General features: G+C 48.5%; 1 protein-coding gene across 1 annotated transcript; it reads right to left on the reverse strand.

Moving 5' to 3' along the window:
* On the reverse strand, positions 1 to 27,722 carry ube2f (ubiquitin-conjugating enzyme E2F (putative)). Its single transcript, XM_086145320.1, has 10 exons — positions 27,586 to 27,722; positions 25,373 to 25,546; positions 25,061 to 25,090; positions 24,373 to 24,438; positions 19,770 to 19,837; positions 18,959 to 19,029; positions 18,797 to 18,854; positions 16,396 to 16,428; positions 15,395 to 15,457; positions 1 to 1,736 (listed from the first exon to the last, which is right to left on the reverse strand). Exons 2-10 carry the CDS (start codon positions 25,485 to 25,487, stop codon positions 1,686 to 1,688), a joined length of 555 nt encoding a protein of 184 aa, XP_086001446.1. The 5' UTR covers positions 25,488 to 25,546; positions 27,586 to 27,722; the 3' UTR covers positions 1 to 1,685.
* Between the last annotated feature and the right edge of the window lie 240 nt (positions 27,723 to 27,962).

Consider the following 27,962-nt stretch of genomic DNA (forward strand, 5'->3'; position numbering starts at 1 on the left):
TGTGTGTGTGTTGTGAAAGTAACAGTGACTGCGTGTCGGGGCTGACACTCTGCAAACCGGAGCCGGGGTCAAAATGCCGCTTCAGTTGCCATGAATCTCAAAGGGGCGGCGCTAACAGGCTGTCTAGCTGTGAAAGAACGGCCATTCTTGTGCCCCTCGTGAGTTGAAGCTTGGTTTTAATCCAAGAAGGAGGAATTGATATTCGGAAGGCGATGCGGTTCGTTGTTGCATCGTGTAGCAGCCGTCACCATGACCGTTACTACAGCTAGCCTCATTGCTATGTGAGTCCAAGACGCAGAACTGTCATCGGCCTCCAAAGAACTACTCAACTCTTTCAATGCTTTTTCAGTGTGTTTAACACATTCACTGACAGGACCTCCACCCTCCTGTGTATACAGAGAGATGGATGTCCAATTCTGGATGTTTAGCTTAGCATAACAAACGGTAGCCTACGGAGTGGCCCAAGCTCATCTAAAAACTAAACTCATAAGTCCTGTTCTGGGGAGTCTTGGGTCGTCGGGTAACACTGGAGTGATGGCCTTTCCACGCCAATTTGTGCAAAACACAACGCAAGGAGAAGAGCAGCATCTGTCATCCCATGCTATGCTAACCAGGAGATAATTCCATAATATTCAACCAAAAGCAGCTTCCCATTAAGTCCCATTTAACGTCTGGGTTTTTTTCCGGAACTCATCGCACTCTTAAGTGCTTCTAAGCTTTCAGGAGACCTTCATCTCCCTCCCCCATGGAAGAACCTGTGTGTGTGTGTGTGTGTGTGTGTGTGTGTGTGTGTGTGTGTGTCTGTAGGTATATACTAATGGCGAACAAATGAATAAAGGTGGTGAGGGGGTTAGGGCACAGAGCAGAGGAGAGGCTGCAAACGCAGTTCAGTGCATTTGATTGCGGTTTAAGTAGTCGTGCCTTGTCCTGGCGGAGGTAAGAATGCACAAAAAAGTCCTAGAAGTGTGCATGTGCAGGTGTGCGTGCACGTGTGTGTGTGTGTTGAAGAGAATGAGTATGACAGTAAAGACTGGGTCATTCAAATGCTGTCTAGTGGGCTGTAAGATTTGCATTATGTGTGTGAGTAACAGACAAGTGTTTATGAGCACGTGTGTGTGCCTGTGTGTGTGTGTGTGTGTGTACCGCATGAGGGCTCGGTGGATGAACGTGTGCGTGAACTCACATGCATTTACTCGTCACCGATACAAACATGGCAGGCACTGGAACAGAGAAACCGACAGTTTACAGATATTCTTTCTCTTCATTTGTCAAAAATTTTAAAACACCTAAATGCAACACTGATTCTCTCTTCTTCTTCTTCTTCTTCTTCTTTTTTGCTTTTTTTTTTTAACCTTTGCCCTCCCTCGCTCCGTCCACAGCCAGGGCTTTTCCCCCACTGAGGCTCAGAGACACCTGTGTGAGTCGGCGGCGGCGTCAGAATTATTAAAGCGTACTAACTTGAGTAGACGTGTCTCCGCCCGCCGACGTGATTATTATACTTTTTTCCCAGATTTTTTTTTTTTTTAAACTGTGCTCCAGCGTTGTGGAGGTTTATTGCAATTGGGTGCACGGTGGGCGGGGGTAGGACCGGTAAGGGTCGGCGGCTGGCCGAGACAAGCGGAGGCAAAGTGGAGCAGTTTGGTTGGTTGGTTGATGCAGGCTGATGTCGGCTGCTGCTGCTTCTATCATCTGGCATAGTGCTTGATGTAATCTTGAACCTTATTCCGGAAGTCCTCCTGGATTGGGGGTGGGAGAGAAGACAAAAGTCAGTTCCATCGGAAAGAGAGGAAAATGTGATGTAGCAGCATCCACAAACAGAACGGCGTCGTCAGCGTAGAGGTTAATATGTGGTTACGGCAGCATCGTGAATATTCATAAATAGCTGCTGGTGTTTGTATCATCTGGCGTAGCGCTTGATATAATCCTGAACCTTATTCTGGAAGTCAAGTCATTGGAGAGAGAGAGAGAGAGAGAGAGAGAGAGAGGAAAATGTGATGTGCTGGAGGTGACAGAGCGCCATCCAAAAATAGAACAGCGTCACAAGCGTAGAGGTTAATATGCAGCTACAGCATCATAGTTAGCACCCAATAACAAACTGCTTTGTGGATCAGTGAGGTTGAAGATTATCAGTGACGCCAGAAGCTCCGTCGCTTCCAGCTAGATTTCTAGATAAAGAGCTATGAATGGAAGTTAATTATATTAGACGAAAGGGTTAAATGCTGGCCTTGTTAGATTGTGTTCGCCTGGTACCTAGCCAACGCTTCTTCTTCTTCGCTGCCCCCTTCAGGGGTCACCACAACCAATCATCTGCCTCTATCTGACCCCCTCCTCTCACACCAATCCACTTCCTGTCCTCTTTCCCTCCAGCTACGAATCTCCCTGGTCTTCTTCCAGGCTCCCTGCCTGGCAGTTCCAACCTCAGAGGCATTATATCCAGATCTTATATCCCTCCTCTATAAATGTCCAACCTCTCTCAGTCTGACTTTATCTCCAGAACATCTAACACGTGTTGGCCCTCTGATGGACTCGTTCCTGATCCCATCCATTCTCCTCACTCCCAAAGAGAACCTCAACTTCCTTATCTCTGCTGCCTCCGTCCCAGCTTTCAGTCTCATCCTCAAAGCCTCTCTCTCTCTAGACCCGTACAGCATCGCTGCTACTCTCAGATTTATTTGGAACCCCCTCCGGCTAATTTCATCCAATCACCAACGGTTCTGCAGTTATCATCCAAGAACAAGCTATTACCCTCAGGATGAGGGGTTGGAAAAGAGGCCGTTTCATTTGCTCCCACCGAGGGTTGTTCAGTTAGAGAGAGCAGCCAAAGGAGCCTCAATGAGTTTGAGGATTTAGTTACTCTGAACAAATCTTTCGCAGAGAAGTCTGGCATGGTCACCTCTACTCATTGCTCCCAAGGGTACATCACACACTGTTTGTTGGTTGTGCAACATCTGGGCAACATCTGTCTTTGCCCTCATTGGTCCGATATTTGGTTTAGCCAATTAAGACCCGAGTATGGTTCGGCTCCAGGTCTGAAACTGGCGGGGCCGGGCTGGATTCAGGCTAGCTTTAAAGGATGTGTTTAATAGCGCTGCTTCTCATAACAAACAGCTAACTCATGCTAACTTGTGAGTCGTTAGCAGACGAGAGGAACTCTCTGCTATCTTTTCAGAAACTCAAACCAAGATTATTCACTTTGCTTGACGTATTCTTCCACTCCTTTCTGTTCACCAGCTCGGACATCGTGAGTCTGATGTTTCTCGGTCACGTCCCTCCCGGCCGTGACCCTCCCACATCACCCCCTTCATGATCATGCCCCCTCCGGTTATCCGTCCGCAGATTCTTCCCTGACCATCCTCTAAACTCCCCTTCTGGGACCCGTCCTCCCTTGTTACATCTGACCCCATCAAGCTCTGCTGGCGACCTCTTCCCGGTCCTACTCTGCCTCCCGCCTCGGTCACCTCCCTGGCACCGTCCATCACGTCTGCCCTCCCATCTCTTTCCCTGCCGCTACCGGTAAATTCTTAAACAGATCAGTGGCTCCCCGTGGACACGCTGGATCCACACGGCTCCCTCAGCATACCCGGATCCAGAATTCGGGTCCTGGATTTGTCTTCTTTTTTTCCTCGCTTGTTCACTTGAAATGTTTGAGCTAACTTTGAAAGTTTTCGCACAAGCCGGCACTCAGTATTCATCTCATGATGAGGGTGCCAGGGTCTACCGTCTTATTTATTTAGCCTATTGAGAAAATAATCTTTTGCTGCACGCACAGCAAAAGCATCTAAGCTCGCACACTGCTTCTGTTGAATCCACCCATCTGTCACCGCAGAGGTCTGGCATCGCTCGATGCTGCCCACGCGCATGTGTCCAACACAACATGTCTGACCCCAAGCCCGACATCCTGCCGGTTCCCTGACTTACGCCAAGACCCCATAGGGCTTGTTTGCGCATCCAACGTTTTGACTGTGATGGAAGCGAGACAGCGGCAGATCATGAAAGAAGGCGATGAACACAAAAAAAAAAAAAAAAAAAAAGAGATATGAATCGGGGTGTTGTGTGTATGTGTATCCATGTGTCTGTTTTTCTGAGGAGACTTGTATGCTTCACAGCTGCCAGTGATGGTCCTGGCGCATACCGAATTATGGCTGACCAGCACCTTCCCAGACTACTGGGGGATCTAGATCTTCTATCATTGATCGTCGAGACTGATCAGGTTTCAGGGGAGTACGGGGGTTTAATTCCCGTCTGCTCCACGCCGTAACTGATGTCACCACGGCTAATGACGGCCAACAATGTGAGCATCATCAGATAATGAACGGCGCTCAGACAGACGGGATAAAAAGCCAGTCTGTTGCTGCTGAAGACCAAAGGCAAACGTATGTGTGTGTGTGAGTGTATGGTTGTGTTCTTGGGGGTGGTTCGGACATGAAGGGGATGGCTGGCATTCGCACAAGGTGTCCTCTGGTTCCGTCAGCATGAGGGTGAGGCTTTCAAAACAGAGATGAATTAAATAAATGACTTGGGAGCTGCAGTTGAATAATTCATAGACAACCGCCATGAAAAAATACTCTGGCCTCAACTTTGGGGGGATTCCAACCCCCTGTCAACTGAAGCCTACTGTGAGGATCAGCGTCCCCACTTGTGGTGGCGAAGGGTAAAACCTTTTAAAAGTCAGCCCGCTGTTACGACGCGAGGCGCGTTCAAGCGTCGACTCGATCAAACACGGCTCAGATGCTGAGCTCAGCTATCAAGCACTAAGGAACGGGTGAGGTGGGGGGGGGGCTCTTTGCAGAGCATAGGATGCGTGTAGAAAGGGTTCAAACACAAAATACAGAACACACAACCAAATGTCACGCATGTGACGGAGGCCTTTTGCAGAGCAAAGCCTTTCGGCGTGTTAAATCTAACTGCGCTGGGTTACAATAGCCAGGTGACTGATGCTACGTTCAACAATCCGCCCGCAGCACCCAATGCCACAGCCACACTCATTCACACCTATGGGCAACTTATGCTGCTTTCTGGAGGAGAACTTCGAAGAACACAGTTTTACGAGTTTCGTTGTGGGAAGTAGGCCCTCTCGGGCAGGGATGGGCAAACTCCGGCCCGTTGGTCTTTTTAATTCGGCCCGCCAAAGATCGGTCCAAAATTCATACTTGATGGGGATGACCGGATCAATGAATGCGGGAGCTCAAACAGGAGATAATATCTTTTTCGGATACCGACACGCAAGTCGGTATGTCAAATCTTTGTTCTTAAGACCTTAAAACACTTGATAGCCTTAACCTTGACGATCTATATTTTATTGTATTTCTTATTCTCCCTCCTTCCTACTATTATCTATTATTGTTATGGTTTTGCTTGAAACTCTGGTACAACAATTTCCTTCGGGATAAATAAAGTTGTTCTTATCTTATCTTAAGAATGAGCCGGACTTGAAGCTACGAGGGAAAAAACGGTTTGTGCGTGAAATGCAAGCAAACGTCAGAACCTTCAAAAACGAGCTGTTTTTATTTTCAAAGCAAATGTCAGACGAGTTATTATGATATATTATGATATGTACTGTTAACTAATGCGTTTTTCTTTAATATGTATTGTATCTTGCGCTGACCCGGCCCGTCTGTCGAGTTTTAAAAGTCAATGCGGCCCCTGAGCCAAAAAGTTTGCCCACCCCTGCTCTAGGGGATCCTTTTAGTTTTGCATTCGCACAGGCAGTAAGGGGTCAGAGTTGGAACCGGTGCGACATTAAGTATAAACAAACACACAAACACAAAGTCAAACTCAAAAACAAACCACAGTGAAGAAGAGGAGGATGACAACACGGACAGCGCGGAGAGCGAAGCAGCTGAAGCATTCATGTTCTGCATGGCGGGAAGAACAATCATAACAGGTTGGTTAAATCTTTTTTTTTAATCTTCTCCCCTGCGCTGCTTTGCCTTGTGAACAATCCTGCTGTTGGCTCACTCTCGATGTATTTTGGACAAAATGTTAGTGCTTCTCTGCAAGCCTTTGAAACCCCTCTGTAGCGTAGCAGGCCAGAGGACCTCTTCGTGGCTCCATTTCTCACCTGTCCTGTCTATTTGTCGCAAGAAAACAACCGACCAGTGACCACGGTAGTGTTTCAGGGTGGCAGTACACGAAAAGTATCTGGTAATGGGCTTGGCTTATGAGTTCTAAAAATCACCCCGCATCTACAGCATATGAGCTCCTATGGAACCTTAAAAAGACTGCCTTAGAGCAGGAGCTAAAATGGTGCAAGGAGCCGAGGTCCACAGTCCATGGTTCCTATGCTCTTCAAGTGCAGTTAGTTCTCAGAAGTGAAAAAAGTTCCCTCAGTACCAAGGGGCTTACGAGTCGCCAGTCCACCTACTGGCTGTTTTTGGACCTAGGGAGGAAGCTATTCTGGATCACTTCGTACCCGTCGACAATTTTGCTTTCAAATGCGCTAATGAAAAAACGGACGGAGGTATACAGTTACCCGAGAGGGGCCGGGACAAGGGCCAGAAACGATACAACACAAGGTCCTCTACCAAGATGGGTACTGGAGTAAAACATACCAACATCTACCCGGACACAGAATGACGCAAAATCTACACGCCACACACACACACACCTGTTCTCAGGTCATCTCGCACCACTGCCAGGTGGCCACAGGAACTAACACGTCCCCCCCGAGTGTTCTGTGATCCCACACTGTTGACTTTGTCCGAACGGCTCAGTGCCACCTCGATTGGACGGGTGAGCAGTTTCTGCCAGGTTAAATTGAAAAATCTCACCACACAACCAGAGTCCTCTTCCTTCTTTGAATGTTGGTCTGTTTTCACACCCTGCGACTATTGATTTAAATCGTTGAACCAGAGCAACTGTGAGGGCTCTCTCCGGGCAAGCTGAGGTTCAGATTAAGCCCTACCTCCCCCGATAATGGCCACGCAGGCCGAGAGGGGCTCCCCGATAATCACGGCACGTCTAAACACAATGGTGTGCGGTGTTTGAGCGAGGGGCTCTGCGGTTCCTGACGTAAACACATGCACAGTGTTGGAGCTACATGTCTGCCGAGTGATGACCCGCCCCCCCATTCTCTCCCCAGGGCACGACCCCGACTGGTCCACTGGTCCCGGCAGCTGACCGAATGCACTGCAAGTGCTGGTCCGTCGTGTGTGACATCGCAACTGCGGCCAATGGAGGTGTTTCGGCTATCATTTAAAGAAATGGCCTTCTTCCAAACCCCTTAAATTACAGGGGTCCTTTGCTTTTTCATGACTTTTATTTGTAAAGCAGAAAAAAAAGAGACCTCCGATTACTTTGGAGTTCATTAGTTTGAAGAATCCCAGCTTAAGTCTGCCGTTGATTCAAAAGTGGTAGACTTCTGTTTGTTTGAGGCGGGCGAGGTGCTCTGTTTCCCTAGTGGAAGGCAATTATCTCGCCTTTCCTTTGGCGATGCGTTCAAGTACTCAACTCATTGCCACTGATGATTGCAAATGAAGAACCCATGCGGGTAGGACAAAAACATTTGTACTCTAGAGTTGAAAACTAAAGAAAGGGTTTCAGAAATGTCTGAATGAGGAGGGGTGCCCAGACGGTGCAGACAAGAGGTGCGAAGGGCACAAGAAGATAAAGCCAGAGTGTTTTCACACGTGTTCCAAGTCGCTTCTTTGTATTTTCAGTTCCAGTTTAGTTCAAACTGCAGAGGCGCGGCAGTCCAGAGTGAAAGAAGCCATCGCAAAATCATTCATTCATTCGTCGTCCATCGTGTTTGGGGCAAAGGTGGGGGCATTCAACCTGGACCGCATCTGTCGATCATTCATTCGTTTGCACCGATGGACCAGCATTAAGTGAACCTTCTGAGTGTTTTCGGCCAGTGGGAGGACGAGGGAGAACCCTGAGGAGAACCCGGGCAGGAATGGGGGAGAACGTGGAGACCCCACACAGACAGAAACCAGTCTTAATCCAACCAAGAAGCAGTGCACCATCACACGGGCTCATAAATTGCACTTCACATACTGGTGAAGGACATCAAATACTTTGCTGATGACTGTACCGAGAGCAGGGAGCAAGTGGAGGAGAATCTAGAAAGGTGGCGGTATGCTCTGGAAAGGAGAAAAATAAGGGTAGAGATGAAGAAGGTGGAAGAAATGAAGTACTTGGGGTCAACAGCTCAGAGTGGTGTGGAGAAACAACTGGTGGAGAAAAGTGTCAGGCGTGATAAAAGTATCAGAAAGGTGTGACAGAGGTGAGACCAGCCATGTTTTTCGGGTTTGGACACATGAACAGGCAGAGGTAGAGCTAGAGGTAGCAGAGAAAAAGATGTTGAGATTTTCTTTGGGAGTGAGTAGAATGGAGAGGTTCAGGAATGAGTCCATCAGGCGGACAGCGCATGTTAGATGTTCTGGAGATGATCAGACTGAGAGGGTTTGGATGGTGAAGATCTGGGAAGAAGCATGCTGAGGTTGGAACTACCAGGCAGTGGATTCCAGAGAGGAGATTTTTGGATGGAGTGAAAAAGGACATGAAGTTAGTAGGAGGCAGATGATTGGCTGCGGCGACCCTTGAATGGAGAAGCATAAAAATCCTTGACTCTCAATGCTAAATTTGTCTCCAGAATTAAGGTGTTGGCGTTTTCACTGTTAGATAAATTGTTTTTTTTCTTCCTGATCGGAAACATCTCAGGGCACTGAAGTGAAGAGGAGAAAGATCGGCCAAAAAAAAAAACGGAAAAAGCAGTTATTTATTCCTCCCACCCAGTCGAAAGTGCTCTCCTTAAGGTCAAGGAAAAGGTGTTTTGCCCGCTTTCAGCCTAACAGTCGAGGCAACAGGTGACCTTGGGTCAAACCAAATAAGAACAGCTGTGGGGGGGTTCTCCTCTGGCACCATCCAACAAGAAAGACGTGAACTCCGGAATCTACCTAAACGTGACCATTTATCTCTCTTCCCGTAGCCGGGGTCGAGTGAAATAGACGCCATTTCCAGTCAACGTTACCCGTGTGTTTTTCTTGACGCCGCCGATCTTACATTTTATTTTCTTATTCGGATAAAATTTGAATCTAGGTCACTGTCTTCTTCTGCCCCCCCCCTCCAACTGTGGGGAAGAAGCTCCATCTCTGCATGGCGCCGGAGGCATCTACCGAATTTCCTTTTTGTCTGAACTGCCTCGCCGGGCCTTACACTCCAGAACAAATACAAGGGAGGAAAAATCAAAACAATTTCCCCGTCCCAGACGAAGCACTTAAAGCCCCCTTCCCCCTTACCTTCCATCCTCCATTCCAGAGACCCACTGAGAGAATGAATCAACAGCTCATTACTTGGGCAGCTGCTATTTAGCCTTGCGAAATTAAAAAAAAAAAAAAAAAAGGAACAGACGGCGGCAGCGGAGAGCAGACGCAGCAACTCGGCGCTCGCCGACCCCTGGACGCGACTCCGGCAGACGGAGCTGGTGCGAAAAGCGCAGATGTGATGAGAAACGCGTTTATTAGAAACTCAATTATTTATACACGGGACATTAATGACCTGTTGTTTTTCGGGGGACTCGCCACGTCGTTCATTGATATGACACAATCACGAGTGTTTAGTGAATCACAACTCACCTTATGCCAAATAAACAAACAATGTCTGTTTGTGCGCGTGAAACTGCATCAGTTATCGGGGGGCTACGACTCAGGCAGACGTCTCGCGAAATCTAACTGAATCCTGCATGATGACATTTTCAAACCAACGGCCAGGATGATGATCGGTACTGGCGCGAAAATGAAAGGCTCTCTTTTTTTGGCCAAGCTCTTTTGGAGAAGCAGAGGTTTGGGAGTACATCTTGAACTCCCCCCATAAAAAACAAGGATCTCTTTTGGGGTGTTTCTCTCTCTTTGGTCCGAGAGAGTCTTTCAAGTCCGCAGCGATCACTGCTCATGGACCGGAAAGCTGACGAGGACCGTGTGTGTGAGACATGATTGACTATTGACTGAGCAGACTAAGCCACTTGAGATTCCCGGCTAGGCAATAAAGGGAGACGGCGAGGACTGACGCGCAGGAGAATGGGGAAGGTGTCCGGAATTGATGGGGGATCATTGAGCATGCAGAAGAGGGGATGCATGAACCCTGGAGCTTAGAAAGTCACAAACCCTCTGAGGTCTTGCTCAGTCACGCCAGGCTTAAGGAACAGGACGGATAATCGATCCTCGGGTCAGGGGGATTCTCGAAATTATCTTCAATCAACCCTGCGTGTGCCTACAATTGCAAATGATGCTCGGTGTTTGGGGCCGCCCGTTCTTCAACAACGTTGCACTTCAAGCCCCTCCCTCGAAGCCCGAAACCCACGTCGCTTCGACGGCGAGCGAGACAGAGCCTCCGGTCGATCAGAGAGCCAGAATCAATACCGCCGTTTGGAAACACTTCGGCATCGAGGTGTTCCAACAAAAAGACGACGACACCCTGCCCCGCAGGATTTGATGTCCATTACAAACTGTTTCACAATGGCACTGTTGGCCCTCCAGGAAGGAGCAGCGCAGAGGCAATACAACAAAATAATTCCATTTCTAGCTTTTTGGCGAGGAAACTCAACCATGCCTGAAGAGAATTAAGATCCTTGACAACTTCCCATTTCAGAACGAGCAGGAAAACCAGCCTTCAGTGCGTTCAAACTTAAACAGCCTTCTCCGTTTGGGTTTTTTGAATCAAGATTTGGTGAATCCGACGTAAAAGTGACCTTTTACCAAAAGCCATGCCACAGCTTTTTGAGCGTGAGCTCCAAGCGACAGATAAATACGCATCATGGAGCTATCGAGAAACCACTCTATCAATGACCCAACGTAGGGTTATGCTCCCGGCTTTGGGTGAAGGATTAAAAAAAATGTATTTCTTGGCAAATAAGATATGAAACTACACCTGAGGGGCAACAGGAAACTACAACCTCCAAAAACCTCCAGCATGGTTTTGGACTGAGAACATGTAGACATCTCACAGGAAAAAAAAAAAAAAAAAACATTTTGACCTCCAAGTTTGAAGACTATGAGTTTGGTTAACACGAAAATGAGTCAACACCTGCGGGTGAATTTTAAGCGATGATGTTTTTCTGAGAAACTTTTTACAGGAACAGTTTCCCCAAACTGTTTACCCCCCCCATCAGCATGCCCCCTGCTGCCAACTGGGCCAAATAGTGCCCTTTTTTTTTTCCCCTCCACCGGGTCAAACTGAGTGCGTCAGCCCAAGGCCGACGAAGAGACCCTGGATTTTATCTATTCATCCATTCATTCTGTTCCCTGACGACAGCTGTTCACAGATGACGGCAAACGCTTTCATTGTGCTGAACGCCGCGGCTGCTATTCTTTTATTTATTATCGTGGTTATCTGCAGTTGAACCCCATACGTGACTCACAGTGGTTTGGTAACGCTGTTGATGTCATGTTCACACACACACACATACACACACACACACAGAGACACACACACACACACAATGCTTCTAAATTGCCCATGAGGATACCTCTTTTTAAGCACTTTAACCACTTCAAAAGCCTCTGTACAAACACACATACGCAAGCTAAACATATGCAGCAACACACACACACACACACACACACACACACACACACACACACGCAGACTCCCACAGCTGCACTCAAAGGCTGCGGGACTGTTCGAGCGGGCTGCGGATCTGTGGGAGTGGAGGGGTCACGGCCGGGGTGACCGTTTTTTTTTTTTTTTCAACACGTTGTTCGGACGCCGGAACCGCTCAGAGCCGTGTCCGTGTGCCGGGAAAAGCGGCGGGATGACGCCGCGGCGCAGGTGCTTGAGCGACACCTCCCGCAGGCGAGGCACAAATAAGGTACTTAAGTGATGCGTCTGGGGCTCTGATTGGCCGAGGTTGGCCTGGAGCAGATTATGAAGCAAAAATGCCGATTCCAGCCGGCGTTGTTTATATTAGTGATTTTCCGGCCCTGCTTTTCGTTACTGTACTCCCTCCGGGGTGGAGATTGGCGGCGCGATGTCATTTGTTTTCCGCAGTACAACACGTCGTGAGGGAATGAGGTGTATGTGTGTGTGTGTGTGTTGAGGGTTGATTTGCTATCGTCCGGGCGATGTTCTTCACGGCGGCTGATCATCTCGCGTCGGCTCGATTCTGCTCTGTCGGCTGTGTCATCCTCTCAGGCGGGGATCAGTGTGACGCCGATAGGTGTGAGCTTCTATCTGATGCCGCTGATTGCGTGCCGACCCGTCTTCTCATTCGCTTGCCGTCCGTCTCCAGATTTATTTATCAAAATGGCAGGCCGACCAGCGTGCGGCTCGCTCTCGTCAAGGCAGGCCTGTCACATTTTAGTCCTTAAATTGGGCCCGCAGAGAGAAGCAGGAGGAGGAGGAGGATTCACTCCGTTCACCTTCTGTCAGCGTGGCCACGACCGATTTATGTCGGGGAATAACCTTCCACGGTTCGCTTGCTTTTTCTGAGCCATAAATCCCGGTATTGTGTGATGGTTGGAGGCCGGCTGCCGTGGCAGTCGGACAATTAGATTAGCCGATACTGGCCATTCAGCTCCGTGGACCTTAGGTCCTAGAACCATCTTAGCTCCTTCTCCAAGGCAGGGTCTCTAGACAGTTCCATAGAAAGTCCCCAATGCTTTGTGATTGGTGGACCTCATAAGCAATGCCCATTACCACATTACTAGACTGTAGTTTGGCATTTTTAAGAGCATCACTGGTCGGCTGTTCTTGCAGAGGAACATTAACATTTTGGCCAAAAATAAGTCCAGAACTGGCCAACTGCAGGTTTCTTTGCAAAGCATTAGCAATGCATGGAGGAAATAAAAACTCTTCAACCAGTCTCTATGAGATGACCTGTAATTATTCCCGTCATGCGGAACATGATTGACCTTCTCTCTCCAAGTTTGATTTGGCTGTGGGAATAAAAAACTAAAAAAGGTTTTCTTTGAGGAGGAGACTCCATTTCAATCCTGGAATGGAATTCAAGCTGGACACTTCTTGGAACTTCTCCATCTGAAAGTGGCAACAATCAGCTGCTCGACGCGGCGTTGGTTTTTCACACTACTGGCTGTTGTTATGAAAACACAATTGGACAATTTTCGCCCTATATTTTAATCTATCAACTTTCAAGAGATAGGGGAAACCATTGTCGCTGGTATTTTTGCTGACTCAACTGTCGGCTAATGTTGAAATCGTACATCTGAGCAGTGCGCCAGACGCCAATATTCAGATTTTCTCTAAATGTAGCCCGCAGCTACAGACCCTCCAGTTAGCATCGATGTGACTAAGTTTACTTGCCGGCTCAAGTAGAGGCGGAGCCAAGCTTTTTCAAAAAAGCGCCGGTGAGTTCGGGTCCGGGACGAGACGGGTCGCTCGCGAATCAAAACCCGATTGGCAACGTTGGAAAACAAGTGTTTTGCTTTTGCACTTCGTGAAAGCTCTTGAATGACACTCTCCTCCCACAGCTGCTGATAATGACTCATCCAAACAATAATAAACCCCCCCCACCCCTCCACCCAAAAACACACAAACCACTTGCACTCCAGTTCCCTTTTTCTCTGTCACACACACTCACACACAAGCGCTTTCATGTTTAAAATGGGTCACATGACAAACATTATCATGCACTGCTGGCTGCACCACAATGCATGGCGGGGAAGAGTATGCGCAAAGGTGCTGGGGGTTAAATACTGTACTTTTTTTTTGGACACTCCCTCCGTCGGTCCGTCTCGGACCTAAGGTGGCGGCCGCTGGAGCCAGACAGTGCATTTTTTTGTTTGTTTTGCTCGCCACCTCTGCATCAGGACGAAAGGCGAACTACAAGACGGTGACTGGCATGAAGAGGGAGGGGGGGGGGCGAATTGTTTAAAAATGAATTAGCCCGGTTGTGTTATCCTGTCATAAGACTCCTTGCGCACTAAGCGGGGGTGGGGTTGGTATCCGCCGTCCTCCCGGCTCGGCAGCCAACTGCGCTCGGCGTAAAACAGGATGACAGGAAACATGAGCTGTAATTGGGACCACGGTTTATAAAATAAACACTGGCTTAAAAAGCATACGCAATGCGTTCAAGAGGGTGGGGGGCGCGGGGGATTCACGGGCCGGGTTTAAGAGAGTTGATTTGACTCGCAAATGGAGGAGCCCGCTGTCTGCCGCAGAGGCGAGGCGGAGGAAAAAAAAAAAATAGAGGCATTTTGACGGGAAGGAAAATGGAAGCGGTGTTCGTCGTCCGGGGCCCACTGTGCCTCTCCGACCTGAGATGATCTATCCCAGAATGAACAGAACACCCCGGCGACGGGGGACAAGATACCGCAGTGGAAAAAAAAAAAAAAAAAAAACACTTGTGTGTGGTGTCGTGAGAATTCATCGGTAAACCACCTGCGTGTCTGTGACAGGAGACACGACGAGGCAGCCTGCCCCGGACTGCAAAACAACCAGACTCGGAGACGCGTGATGTCGGAAAACACGTCGCCGCCGCCGCAGTCCAGAGCCGAGAGTCTGCGGGAGAACAAAAAGCTTGACGAAAGGCGGCTGACTCTTCTCACAAGAGCCGCCTTCGGGCTGAAAAAGTCTAATTTAGTTCTCGGAACTAGCTTCCCCAGGGGGGAGCCTTTTCGCAGCCATCCTTATGCTAGTTCTTGCAGATGGCTAACAACATTCACTCCAGGCTAGGCTACGGAATCCATTAACTACCATTCACAGTGCTTAGCTAGCAAGCTAGCTAGGCGGATGACATAAAGGCGTCTACTTTTGGCAATCAATGCTAGCTTGTGTTCTTCTCTTCACACACGCACACACACACACACACACTTCCTTCTATTAGCTTTAAAATCAAAGCAGCTAAAAGTGATGAACAAGGAGAGCAATTAACTCATGCTTACTGGCTCCTTTTCAAACCATCAATCTGTCAACTTTCGATGCCCACAAACTCTTTTGCTAGCACGCACTAATACACACGCACGCACGCGCAAAATTGCAAAGGTTCTTGGAATTGCAAAACGTCCTACAGTGTGAAAGGGGCCAATAAAACAGGTTCCAATGGGAACCTGTTGGACACTAGGGGTTCATGACCCACGGCTGCATTTAAAAAACACCAAGCCACTAATCCCACCCGGCTATGTACGTTATGACCATAACTCGTCATCGGGAAACAGGATATGTGCTCGGATGTTTCCGCCGACTAAACCTCGGGGGAAAGCAGGTCCACCCTTGACCTCAACTGGATGACTGGGTGGAAGTATTTACAACAGCTACCTTTGTTTGTATCATGTGCTCAACTAGTGTGTCGGCGTGAAAAAATCCCCGGACGCAGCGATCTGAGCTGATTTTGCAAGGAAAACTCCAAGGAATTAGATGGTGTCTTCGAGGTAACAGGTATGGGGTCTGATGAAGACTGGGGAGGGGGGGGGGGGGGTCAGCAGGACCCAGAGGGCCTTACCTTGTCTCTCAGGTGATGTTCTGCTGCATCGATGTTCAGCGGGTCGTCGAAGTTCAACAGGTCCTGGAGAGAGAGATTGAGTGGAGCCCCATGGGGTTTAAATTGTGTTTACTGAGCTGTGTGTGTGTAGTAGTGATGGTGGGGGGGGTACCGCAGCATGCTGACATGGATTCTGTAGCGGTGGCATAATGATCCTGCTGTCTGAACAATGGCGTGCACAGCAGGGCGCCCGAGGAGAAGGGTGTTGTGCGAGGTAAAAAAATTTTTTTTTTTAAATGTAAAAAGAAAAGGGTGGATGGCCCCGGAAGGTTGTTTGCAGATGAAGAGGTACGGTCCAGGAGGGGGGCACGGCCGCGCATCACCGCCGATTACCATCACCATTATCGCCGCGCCGACAGTGCTGACCCCCGGGGGTGTGTGTTTGTGTGTGTGTGGAGGGGGGGCAAGCGGATGTTTCCCAAAACGTGGCAGATAATGGATTCATGCCAGCCTGTAAAATCGGCGCATGGCTACATGCTAACCGCCGTGTTTAGCATCTCGTCGGATGCTGTTCATTTCACCCAGAGGTGAAGCGTTTCCTCGAAAAGCTTCTTACATGCACACACACGCACCCAGGTTAGGCAAAGACAATCCCCTGCGGACAGAAACCCTGGCATCCGAATTACGGTTGCACGGCCAACAATGGCCATGTTTTATTTGATCCCGTTCTGGACAGACGCCACGGCGTTGACCCACATACAGCGGAGAACTTCAAAAGTGTGTATTTAATGGGGGTGAGCGGGAGGGTGATAAGATAAGAGTGATTCTCATTAAAGTAAAATATTCGAGGTCATTTACGAGTCACGACCGGGTTCAAATCGGAGGTACTTCCTAAACGTCCGTCCGGGAATGAGGGCGGGATCAACGCCGTGTCTCCTCGCCCGTTGCCAGGGGGAACGGATACGAGAGGGTTGCTCGGCGGCAAGTAGAACGATTCTGTGTGTGAGGGCGGCGAAACTTACGGTAAACAGCGAGTTCAGGCCCCAGACCACGTCCTAGAAAAAGAAAACACATGAGAACAGGCATTGGTGAGTGGAATTCAATAAATGCTGACATCTGGCAGAGGAAAACGGTCGTGCAGGTAGAGTTCTGAGGTATGACATGCCTCAGCATCCCCGTGACGCCATTCTGACGGACAGTGCACATTCTCTGCAACAATCAACCACCTGGAATGTCTAGGAAATTAGCCACCTCCGGCCCGAAGAAACTTTTTAGTTTGTGTTTAGTTCACCTGAAAGTGCCAAGCTCCAAAGAAGAGGCAGACATGGACAACGTGGCAAACCACAGGGTTCACGTTCTGCATGGCTGGAATAATAAACACGGACTATCACATTGTGTTTTTATCTTCTCCCTGTGCTGCTTTGCCGTGGGAAGAACCCCGTTATCCAACTCTAGACTTATTCGGGCCTCTGTGAATGCTGGAAAATCCCTCTGTGGCATCTTGAACCTCTTCGTTGGCCAATTTCTTGCCAGCTCTGTTAATTTTGTCAAAAATCAGCTTTGCAATGACTAGATTCATTTTTTTAAAAAGGCGCTCCACAGTCAACAAAAATTATCTGGTAATGTGCATGGCTTAAGAGTTCTACCAACCATTTATATCACTTGAGTTGCTATGCAAACCCTACAAAGACCCTGCTGATTAGCAGCTAAAATTGTTCTATGGTCCATGGTTCCTTTGCTGTCATAGTGTATGAAAGGGACAGTCTAATTCCTGGAGAGGTTCTTAGTACTGCAAAAAAGTTCCTACACTGGGAAAGGGTCTCATTTTATTTATTCATGGGAGCTGGACTTGCCTCACGGCGGCCAATAAGGTAAAATTGGGTATTTCAATAGCATATTTGAATTCGAGGGGTTGGGGGTGCCAACTTCTTCATAGGTTTACTGTAAAAAGGCAATTTCACGGTGGTTAGCTGATCAATTTACTGCTCAGGTGCCACATAAAAAAAGCCTGCCAGCATGCCTAACGGCTACGTGTAAAGGCATCTCTAAGCCCGCTCACGGACCATTGTGGAAGTAATTAAGTGAAAGCGCATCTCACGTCTGTTTCCACAACAACCAAGCGTGAAATGATACGGGCACGCCCGGGGCTCGCCGTCTCTCGCTGTCTTCTACCATCCTTGAGCTATTTCTAAAATAAAGGGAAAATCGGAGCGGAACCGGATGGGAGAATTTCACCTGTGCTCTGACTGTCAGGCGTGTCGCGGACATGATACTAACAAGGAGCGGCACAAAAAGGCCAGGGGGAGGAAGATCTGCGGCGTTTGGGCGTGAAGCTGGGAGAGGGCGGCGCGCTGATTCAAAAACACTGCCCTGGAACACATTTTGGGGGCTCTGCACTTTTGTTCACTGTGCTTGAATTAACATACAGATTGTTAATTTGAAAGGGTCTTTGTGTGCGCCTGTGTGTGTGTTTGCTCAGATTGAAGTAGAGGAAAACCAGTGACCAGTGAAGGACAAAATCACCCACTCAACAGCGAACGCAACCCATCCTGACTCGCGGCTCACACGCTTGCTGCCTCGTGCTGTCACAAACACACAAGCACGTGCGTGCACAGAGCGCACAAGGCTGTTGTGGCGGGTTGCAATGTTGAGCAGACATTGTCACGCTTATGAACCTACAATAATAGTGGAACCGACTGGTGGGGCGGGGGAATCCCATCGATCAGGAGGTTGACGGTTCTATTCCCGGATTCCTACTGAACCCAAGTTGTCCCAGATAGTCTTGTTAATGTGTTTGTGTATGAACAGGTGAACGCTAACTAGCATAAAGTGCTAGCTAGCATTCCATTCAATAATCTAATGCTAACCCTCAATTGGATTAAATCGGGTTCTGGCTAGGCCTGGCTGGCGCAGAAATAAAGGGTCTCCTCTGTCTATGTGGAAGTACAGCAGGAGGAGCTGATTAGCTAGGGAAGAGAAAGCTATCTTGCTATCAAACGTTTGCGTATTTCTTTATTTGCATGGCACCTTATGTGGCGTCAACAATTATCTTGGCTTCAGAGCGCGCCGGAGGTGCACGCCCTCGCCTCACCGCTATATTTAGTCTGGCCTTGTAGCCCCCGCCGCATGTGATCTGGATCGGGGGAGGGGGACGGGGGGGACTCCTCACTTTCAACTGTGTTCGGGGTCGCCTCCGGAATAGACATGGGAAAGGTTGCATTTTGTCCCCCGGTTGTTAATGAGCGGAGGGTGGGGGAGCTGAGGCACTGATTGTGTCTTCCTGCTTTTCTTGCGACACACGGATCTGACCCCACTTCCTTTGGATTTGAAAGAATTGATAAGCACCCGGGAGTCGGGTAAATACGGGTAGAAGTGCAGCCGTCTCAGTGGAAACGCGTTCTTTTTTTTTCCTTTTTTGTTTACCTTGAGCGTCCTGGTGGGAGCCCAGCCCGTGCCGTCGATGGAGTGCTCCCGCAGTAAACTGCAGACACGCAAACGGAAAAAGAGGAGGGGGCGTTTACCATATGCGGCAGACGGGGGGGGGGGGGGGGGTAGAGGGGTGATGGCGTGAGCAGCGAGCGTTACCTCAGACAGATCTCCCCATTCTCCGTGATGTTGGGATGCCATATTCTGGTCAAACATCTCACTTTGGGAGGCTGTGGAGGCCAAGGGCGAAGAAACAGTTTAGTGGCAGGGGTCACTCCCCCTTCCTGCTTCTTTCAGCCCCCCCCATGCATCTCTCTCTCTCACCCTGTATCCTTCCCCCTCCGGTCCCCAACCTCCCCCTCCTCCACTGTGTCTCTCTCTCCGGTCTGCAGCTTCCCCCTCCTGCATCTGCCCCAATGCAACGGACTCCCCTTCCATCTCTCTTCTAATCCCCTGCAACCCCATCTCTCCCCCGTCTTACCCTCCATCTCTCCTCCTTCAGCATTTCTTTCATTGTCTCACCCCTGCAACTCACCGCTCCGCTCCCTCCCCCTTCTATCCGTCTCACCTCTCTCACATCTTGCATTGCCCCGCCATACAACACCCGTCTCCTGTATCCCTCTCTCTAGAATCAGCACAAAAATCCCCCCCCCCCGCGTCTCCTTTTCCACGAGTGGGTATCCTGACACTAACTGACGACTCAGAGAAAGATGAAGAAGAAACGTCCTTGTCGCTTGATAAGACGCCTGAAGGTTTACTTTCTTTGAACTCAAATTGCAAAGGAAACACACATGGCGGCAGCTGCAGGGGGGAGGTGAATGTAGGACGAATCTGATGTAGCATCAATGGTGTGTTTATATTTTCGTGTATTTAAATCAGGTGCCAGCGAGCACCCGAGGGCTCCTCCATTTCTAGTTTTCCACCCACTGGGGGAACTTGAAGGGCACGAGGAAGATGAGGGGACACTCACCACCATGTTGTAGGCTTCTGGGACGTTGATCTCAAATTGGAAGCGCCCACTTTGGTAGTAACCCTCATCTGGGGAGGAGACGAAGAGCAGGGATGGGGGGTTACAAGAGTGCACTGGGTGACGGCGTCACACACACACACACACACACACACACACACCAATGTTTAGAAAAGCGTGTTGGGACCAGACCTGCAACACAAACATTGTCTGGAACACAGAGCAGGATGTCCAAACAGGCCGAGATTTAGAAGTTCCGTTTTAGGTGAAACTATTCACCCCCGTGCCTGTGTGTGTGTGTGTGTGTGTAAGTGTGTGTGTGTGTGTGTCAAGGCCATGTGACCACGGGGAGAGACAGTGGTTCGCAGTAAACAAATTACAAAAAACAAACTAGAGGTGAGACACACACGCTGTACATTATGTGAAATTTAACTGGGGTGTAACCCCCTTGACATCCAGGGCTGTGTTGTTCATCCATCCATCCATCCATCCATCCATCCATCCATCATCTATGCCGCGCATCCTGCACACAATTTTTAATTTCTCCAATTAATCTACTCCATGTTTTATGACTGTGGGAGGAACCCGGAGGAACCCCACGCAGACACAGGGAAAACATGGAGACTCCAAAGATGCCTCCCTGAAGGAATCCAACCAGGGACCTTCTCCCTGCAAGGCGGAAGCGCTGACTGACCAACTGCTTGTTGTTCACACCCGACGAAAATACAGCATCACGCTGCTTCGCCTTTTTCCCCGTGTTGGCCCGTTTTCCTCCTGACCTTTAAATCCTTCTTTTTTTTTATTAAAAGGAACAAACAGCTGCAGAAGTAGAGGTGGATTAATGGACGGGTGGGTTCCACTTTGGATGGTGGGGATTTGAATCTTGGTGCTATCAATCAGATTCTGTCTCCAAATGAATGTATTTGAACACGTCATCTTTTTTTCATCTTTATTGGTTATAGTTCCACCAATGAGTTTATTGATTTTTTTGTTGTTGCAGCTGCTGCTGTTTAATAAACGCTTGTAACGAAAGAGAGTGCGCTCACTTTTGAAAAGATGAAGATGAAGAATGGGGTATGTGTAGTTTCCTTTGTTAAAAAAAAAATATATATATATATATGAAGAAGATTTATGGACATTGAGAGAGGATATGAAGGTAGTTGGTGTGAGAAAGGAGGATAAAGAGAATAGGGTTAGATGGAGAAGGTTGATTTGCTGTGGTGACCCCTGAAGGGAAAAGCTGATATATATGTGAGAGAGAGGGAGCGAGAGAAAAATAAAATCCCGCTCTGTGAAAAGACGAGCAATTTAATTACAACGCCTCATCTGCCTTTGGTGATCAGTGAGAGGACATAGAGAGGAGGACTGTGTGTGTGTGTGTGTGCGTGCGTGCGTGCGTGCGTGCATGCGTGCGTGCGCACATGCATCCATATTAGGGGGGCCGGGTCAAAAACTGAAGGATAGTTTGTTTGGGAAGGAGCTGTTGAGTATTAGTTAATTACTTTCATTCTTCATTCGTGCAGAGTAAATGTTGCTTTAAGCTGTTTGATTTTAAATGTGTGTGTGGGTGTGTGAGAGTGCGGGTGCATGTATGTGCATGAACACATGTGCTGGCATGTGTATGTGTGTCGGTGGGGAAAAATAGGCAAACCAAGCCAGTATTGATTCTCACAAGCAGGCGTCCAATATGTCATCCGCCTGAGCTAGCTTAGCCCATTAAATGCTCGTCTATGGAATCAGCAGGCTAGCCTGTGATGAAAGTTGTTAGCTATGCGCCAGAGCATTCCATGTTCTGTGAGAACCAACATCAGGGTGCTGTTTCTATAGCACCCACATGACTTATTATAAAAAAGACCCCGATACTCTGATGTTCCTCCACAGACCACGACATGTGCCGTGCAGTTTCAGTGCACCAAGAAAGTAGCTCGTCCAAGACATCAACACGTGCCTCTGCCTTTTCAGGGTATAGCCCATGGATTCGGCAAACGCTGCACCGCCACTTCGCCTGGCGTGCTTTGCTCAACAGCACTATAGCTAAGCGGGGAGTTTTTCCACATTGTCGCACTTCACAAGCACTTTTATGGCGTTGCCTAACGATGTGATACTGCAAATCAGACGGTATGTCAAAATAATTGGCAACCATCGGGATACACGTCTTATATTATATATCCATATTATCTCTCGGTTACATATCTGTACTTTGATGGAGTAGCGACTCCTGTGTCTCATTAGGAGGGCATATCAGACGTGTGAGGCTGATTCACCTGTAGACCCACATACACACACTCACACACACGCACACACACACACGCACAGCAAAGAGACGAGTGACTCATGGAATGGGGGGTTAAGAAAGTAAAATAAAAATGAGCAGAAATAACAAATGAAACCAGAGTGGAGGGAAACTGCGAGTGTGTGTGTGTTGATCCATATGCGTGTGTGTGTGTGTTCTAGTCTTTCCTTTTTTCCAGAGAACACGGTCTATTTATCATGTTCTCCTTTTAAAAAAAAAAAAAAAAAGCCAGCAAACTTTTTTTTCCCTCTAATTGCTCACACAGTCCTTTGTGGAAACTCCGCTCAAGTGCCGTGGCGTTAGGGAGGCACGTGCACACGTGTGCACGCACTGATCAATATGAAGGCTATCCGTTGAGGATCAATTAAAAAATACGAAGGAAATTAAAGACAGCGTACAGGAAGAACTGACAACGATTCTAAATAGTAACAAGTATTACAGCAGTGTTCGCACAGAGTATTTGCCTCTGAGAACGCCGTACAGCCGTTTCCCCTTCTGGCGTCCCAAACTGTCGGATTCATCCTCCGCCGCCCACAAACACAGTATAACCCTATTCTATTGCTGTGTTTATTCGGTGAAAAAAGTAAATCAATGCAATAATTGGTGTGGAAACATATATCGAAAGGTCGACTGCGGCGGGAGATCAGGACATTTAATGCTGCAAAGACATCCCTATAGGTGGACGTCCGAGCAAACACCCCCCGCTCACCCGTCCACTGGTGTTAGGTTGCACGCAGAGTCTGACAGGCGACTCTGGAAACTGCGGAGAAGGCAAAACCGAACCCGGCTGATGGTGGCAGTGTGGCGGCTGCTGTCTGGAAGGACATTCAGACTCACATACTGAGGTGCACGCACACAAACTGGGGCAGTCGCGTTGAAGGTTTTCCCGCAAATGCAATGTTTTCCTCAACATAGCCCCTTCCTTGCGATCCTGCCAGCCATCTACCACAAAAGGCGTTTGCGGCACCTGGAAATGAGATGGAAGCGGGCTCTGGTGTGGGGATTTAAAAACGCCTGTCTCCGTGGAGACGTGAAAAATGCACTCTTGAAACAGGCATGCACACCGAAGCTGTAGTCAATCCCCAGGCACGAGTTGGTTGACCAAAACATCAATGGCCGACTCCAGCATACCGCTCCTGCTCCTCACTCCAACGAAGGAAAGTTTCTACGCTTCATGGGCGGGAAGACTACAACAACAATGGCTGACTAGAGAGTATTTCAGAGGAATTTGCCTACACTGTTGTGCAGGGTCACTCCAAGCAGCAAATCCACCACATCATCGATCCACACAAATACAAATGTCTCACTGCTGTTGATGTTTATGCTTGCTGATAAGACATATCTATACGCGTGCGTGTGTGTTTCAAGTTCATCGCAAAATCATGTCGCCATCTACTGGCCCGGCATGTGAACTGCAACATGTCTGGCGTTTCCCGCGACCCGGTTTGCAACACATGGCCGTCAACGTTGTTGTGGAAATGGAGCCTCTCTTATGAAACTAAAAAAAAAGGTGCGGGGGGGGTCAGAGGTGGGGAAGGGGGGATCTCACTTGACAATATACATCCTATAATTCGCCCACCGTTGTCTTTAAGTTCAGCTTCAGTACATGGTTCTATCTTCAGACAATTTACAACATAGAACTATCCCTCTGGCAAATGTTGACATTTTATGTATCAGTATTTCCTTAAGGCGGGTGGGAAAAAAAACCCAGTCCTGATGGCAGCCAGTTAAAGACTCACTAGGGACGGTAGCGTTTAAACGTGCATCCTGGTTACCCTTCTGAAAAGAGGGAATTTTAACAAGTGGTGATAATCATAGCAATGCAATTTTCAAACATGATAATGGCTGCATTGGTGGAGAACCCCCGCGCCACTGGCAGTACAACGGAGGCCGTGTCACAGCGTTTAGAAAAGGGATGGTGGTGGAACAACGGGTAACAAAGCAGGCGGCGGTAAGAGAAGAAGAAGAAGAAAATAAGAAGGACAAAAAGTGGTGGAAAAATTGATTTAAATGGTAGGAAAAACATCAGAGGAGGGGAGTTCAGGAGTTCGTGTTTGTTTGGCGGTTCTAAATTTATCAGACTAAACTGGCGTGCAACCCTGCTGCCGCTGAGACGGGTGATAAAACTGTTATTCCCCAGTAATCATCAGACTCAAAGGCTCCAGTTCGTCACTGCCATATGTTTTGTCCGGTTCCTTCACAAGCCGGCGCGTTTTCACTTTCCCACCGCAACCCTGCATCTGAACAGGACGGTTAAGTGACTACATTCGCATGTGCACGCCCAACAGGGCAATAACACTGCTGCTCTCTTACCAGGAGAAACGGCCAGCTGAAAGTGATGCAGCTTGTCCTCGTCGGGAAAACTGGCTTTGCACGTACCTGCCATGGGGGAGAGGAGGGAGAGGAAGACTTTAATGAGTCCGAAGATGAGAGGACGCCGCATGAGGGTCAGCCATAAGTTATGACAACCGGCCTCCCCGCCAAACTGCAGCACTGAAATCAATAGCGTATCGGATTCAAGTCCGATCTGTTCTCTGTTTGTGTGTGTGTGTGTGTGTGTGTGTGTGTGTGTGTGTGTGTGTGTGTGTGTGAACGTACACGCACGTGTGTTGGCAGCAGCGGCGTCACATCCCCCCCTACTGTTCAACAACAGGAGGTGCACTTGGGAGAGGGCTACATTGACTGAGGTTGTTTACTTGCCACATGTTTCACTCTGTTTTGAGGTGTGTGCGCGCCAGTTCTTGGTCAATGTGGAGAACTCGATGAAAACACACAGGGCTTCCTGGCTCGAGGCATTTAAACTGTGACACTGCTGGAGAGTATCTATTTTTGCGCAAACTGTAACACAAGCGGAGAAGTTGGTTGCGTGTCGTGTGTGTGTGTGTGCGTGCGTGCGTGCGTGCGTGCGTGCGTGCGTGCGTGCGTGCGTGCGTGCGGTCGGGTCATGTCGGACCCGGAACCTGGTGACCTGGAGGTGTGAGGAAGAGGTCGGGATACTTACTCGGGAGATTGGCTTCAAGTTCTGCAACTTCTGTGGAGAGAAAAAAGGAAACACCTTAAACTACAACTCCCATCAGCCACCACAGCCTGGAAACCATCTCTATTTCCTGAATCTCAATTACATTCATTATCTTTGACTGTTTCCCTTCTTTTTTCCAACTTCAGTGAATCTTTGGCATCTTTCTTACCTTTTCAGGCCATTCCTCGTACGTTTTGGTTATTTTGAAAATTATCATTAGCTTCATCTTGTTAGCGTTCAGCTAACGCCTAACGTGTTGTCAGGCTGATTTGCCTTTATGAGCCTGTGACTTGCCTTTGGTAAGGAGACGGTCCCTGATGGAGACCCTGTGGGTGGAGTCGGAGGCTCCCGAGGCACGGCCTGCCTTCCCTCCGTCGTCCCTCTTCAGCTTACTGGCCAGTGTGAGCATGTTGTACTCCGCTGTGATCCGCCTGGCTCCGTCCCTCACAGCACACCGCCGCTCAAAGCCTGACACACAACGGGGAGGGATTCAGTCAGGACGGTCGACGGGCTGCCAAACATGCCCGTCTGAACAACGGCGGCAAAACTTGAAACCCAATCTTCTGAGGTGACTCCTGCCTGAACCCTGGTGCTGGTCTCCACCGGGGAAAGCAACTCAAGAAAAGTTTCAATGATCTGATTTTAGATGCGGGGTAAACGCGTCAGCAGATTCACCAGAGGACCAGACCGCGGTACGCTCCCGCACCGATGTGTCGTGTTCATTCAGACCCCGGCCAGTGAACCAATCAGCCGATGCCTTTCTGAAGATGAAGACCGTGCCAGAAGAGTCTATCAGAAACAGGATGGGGATGGATAAAAATCCAGTCAGTCTGTGCACACACAACAGGAGTGTCTGGGGGTGTTTCATCTCAGCTTCAGATGAAGCGTGTTGAACTCTTATATGAGCCTCCACCCGCACCAGGCTCTCAGCCCCGAAATAAATTAAATCTCCGGAAAAGCAAACAAACAAACGCCTCCTACGTGCGCAGCATCACACTGGCCGTAAACACACTCCGCCTGCGCCCATTCTTTGTGACCCGGGACGGATTCGATTGATCTGTGTCGGCACGGACTGACGCCATGGTGACAGATGCAAAGTTAAGGCAGTTCTCTTGAAAGCCGACATCCAATAAGTTCGTGCAGCAAGAACCGGACCATTTTGAAAACACAAATCGAATATTACCACAATGACGACAACAGTGGGAAGACCTCTGAGTCAAGTCCATCAAAAAAATGTTTTGTTTTGCTTGTTGAGATGGGACTAAGAAATAAAGGACAACTGATGGAACTAAATCCCATCTGTTGTTATTAGTGATATGATCTTTGTCAGTCCCTTCCAACCCTCCTACACCCTCTGTCGCACTTTTGCTTTCCATCTCTCTGCCTTTGAGTTGAGGCAGAAGGCCGCTCGCATTGAGCTCGGATCTGTCACGGCTGCTTCCTCGAGGAGGAATGTTGGGTGTCTGTAAACACTTAAGAACGTTTTCCAGAAATGCCCAACATGGAAAGCATCGTGACTGTTGTGAGTTGGCGCTATGAAAATAATATCTCAACCTGACAAAAATCAACCTGATATAACGAGAGGTATAAAAATTTTCTCATGAGAAAGGTTTGCACCTGAATCTGATTTAAAACCCCACACAGATTAAGTGAGCAGTCACAAAAAAAAAAAACATGGATGATAATTGTAAAAATCAGCAACAAACTCACAAATGTGACTAGGAAAGCATCAGATGACTGTGAATAATTCCAGCACTGATATTTAGGAGGTCAAATCCAGATGTATTTTATCAAATTAATTTGTTTTTGTTTTTTTTTTTTTTTGCAGGGCACCCTGTGTGTGTATACAAACACACTCAAAACAAAGTGGTGCGTTCACGGACCGCTAATCAGTGCAGCCTACTTTTAATGCTGGGATTATGCAGCAAGTTCTAGAGTAGCCGCTCTGATCGCTATGGGTCATCTTATGTTGTTTGCCGGGAGGGGGGATGCTTAACGTATCCTTAAATGCTGTTCTCTAAAAAAGCTGTTATATATTTCCCAGGGAATGCTAGGTGTAATTAAACACTCGAAATCAATTCGAATCGATTGCGACGGTTGTTTTGAAAGTAAATAAACAGATAGAATTACGGCAAAAAGGCACTACGAAGTAAGTTATCGCCCCTCGGCTGCCATATTGGTCCGCTTGATTAACCTGATAAACTTAAGTTAGCTCCCTACGTTAACTCGGCACTCCTAGTGACAGCTAGCTAACGTCTAGCGAAGAGAAAAAATAATAATAATAAAAAAAAAAATACACTAATAAACTGCCAGAATTTAAACACATTTCCATCGTGGGAAGAGGAAGGGAAACGGCGTTTTCCTCTTCCTCGTCGCGTCTACGGGGAGGGGGAGTTTGGGTTGTTTTGAAAGTGTGTGTGTGTGTGTGTGAGAGAGAGAGAGAGAGAGAGAGAGAGGGCTAGCCGACGTCGGCTCACCCTGTGTCGTCTGGTAGTGTGTGTCTTTACCTGCTAACCGGGAGCTAGCGCTCCGTGCTACACCATAATCGGGCGCCCGTCCGAGAAAGTCCGGTCGGAGGCGGACCGAGGCACTTCGTGGCGTTAACGGCGCCAGATAAAGTGGGTATTTCGGCGCTTCGGGGTGGATGTGAAGTGAGCGGAGAGTCAGCTGTCAGAACTTCGCTCCGGTATCATGGGCAGCGGAAGTGCGGTAAAAGCCGACCGCGATTTTCGTCCGTGTGAAACAAATGAGCGATTAAAGGTTCCGCCTAGCAGACGCGTTCCGCGGATGCACTTTAAGTTAGCTATTTTAAGTTAGCAATGCAAGATATATAACTGTTTTCATATAGGTATAGTATGGTCATATTTCAAATTAAATTGCATTT

The sequence above is a fragment of the Fistularia commersonii genome, chromosome 4, assembly GCF_037954325.1.
Source record: "Fistularia commersonii isolate RoL2024-O1a breed Wild chromosome 4, RoL_Fcom_v1.0, whole genome shotgun sequence".
Classification (NCBI taxonomy): Eukaryota; Metazoa; Chordata; class Actinopteri; order Syngnathiformes; family Fistulariidae; genus Fistularia; species Fistularia commersonii.

Bases quoted from the DNA above. Each gene is read 5' to 3' on its own strand.
- ube2f (XM_086145320.1), bottom strand. From the start codon at position 25,487: ATGCTCACACTGGCCAGTAAGCTGAAGAGGGACGACGGAGGGAAGGCA. The intron at 24,439-25,060 runs GTAAGTATCCCG...CCCCCATGGCAG, and splicing joins ACTTGAAGCCAATCTCCCGA to GTACGTGCAAAGCCAGTTTT. The intron at 16,429-18,796 runs GTAAACAAAAAA...TTCTTTTTCTAG, and splicing joins CTCCCACCAGGACGCTCAAG to GACGTGGTCTGGGGCCTGAA.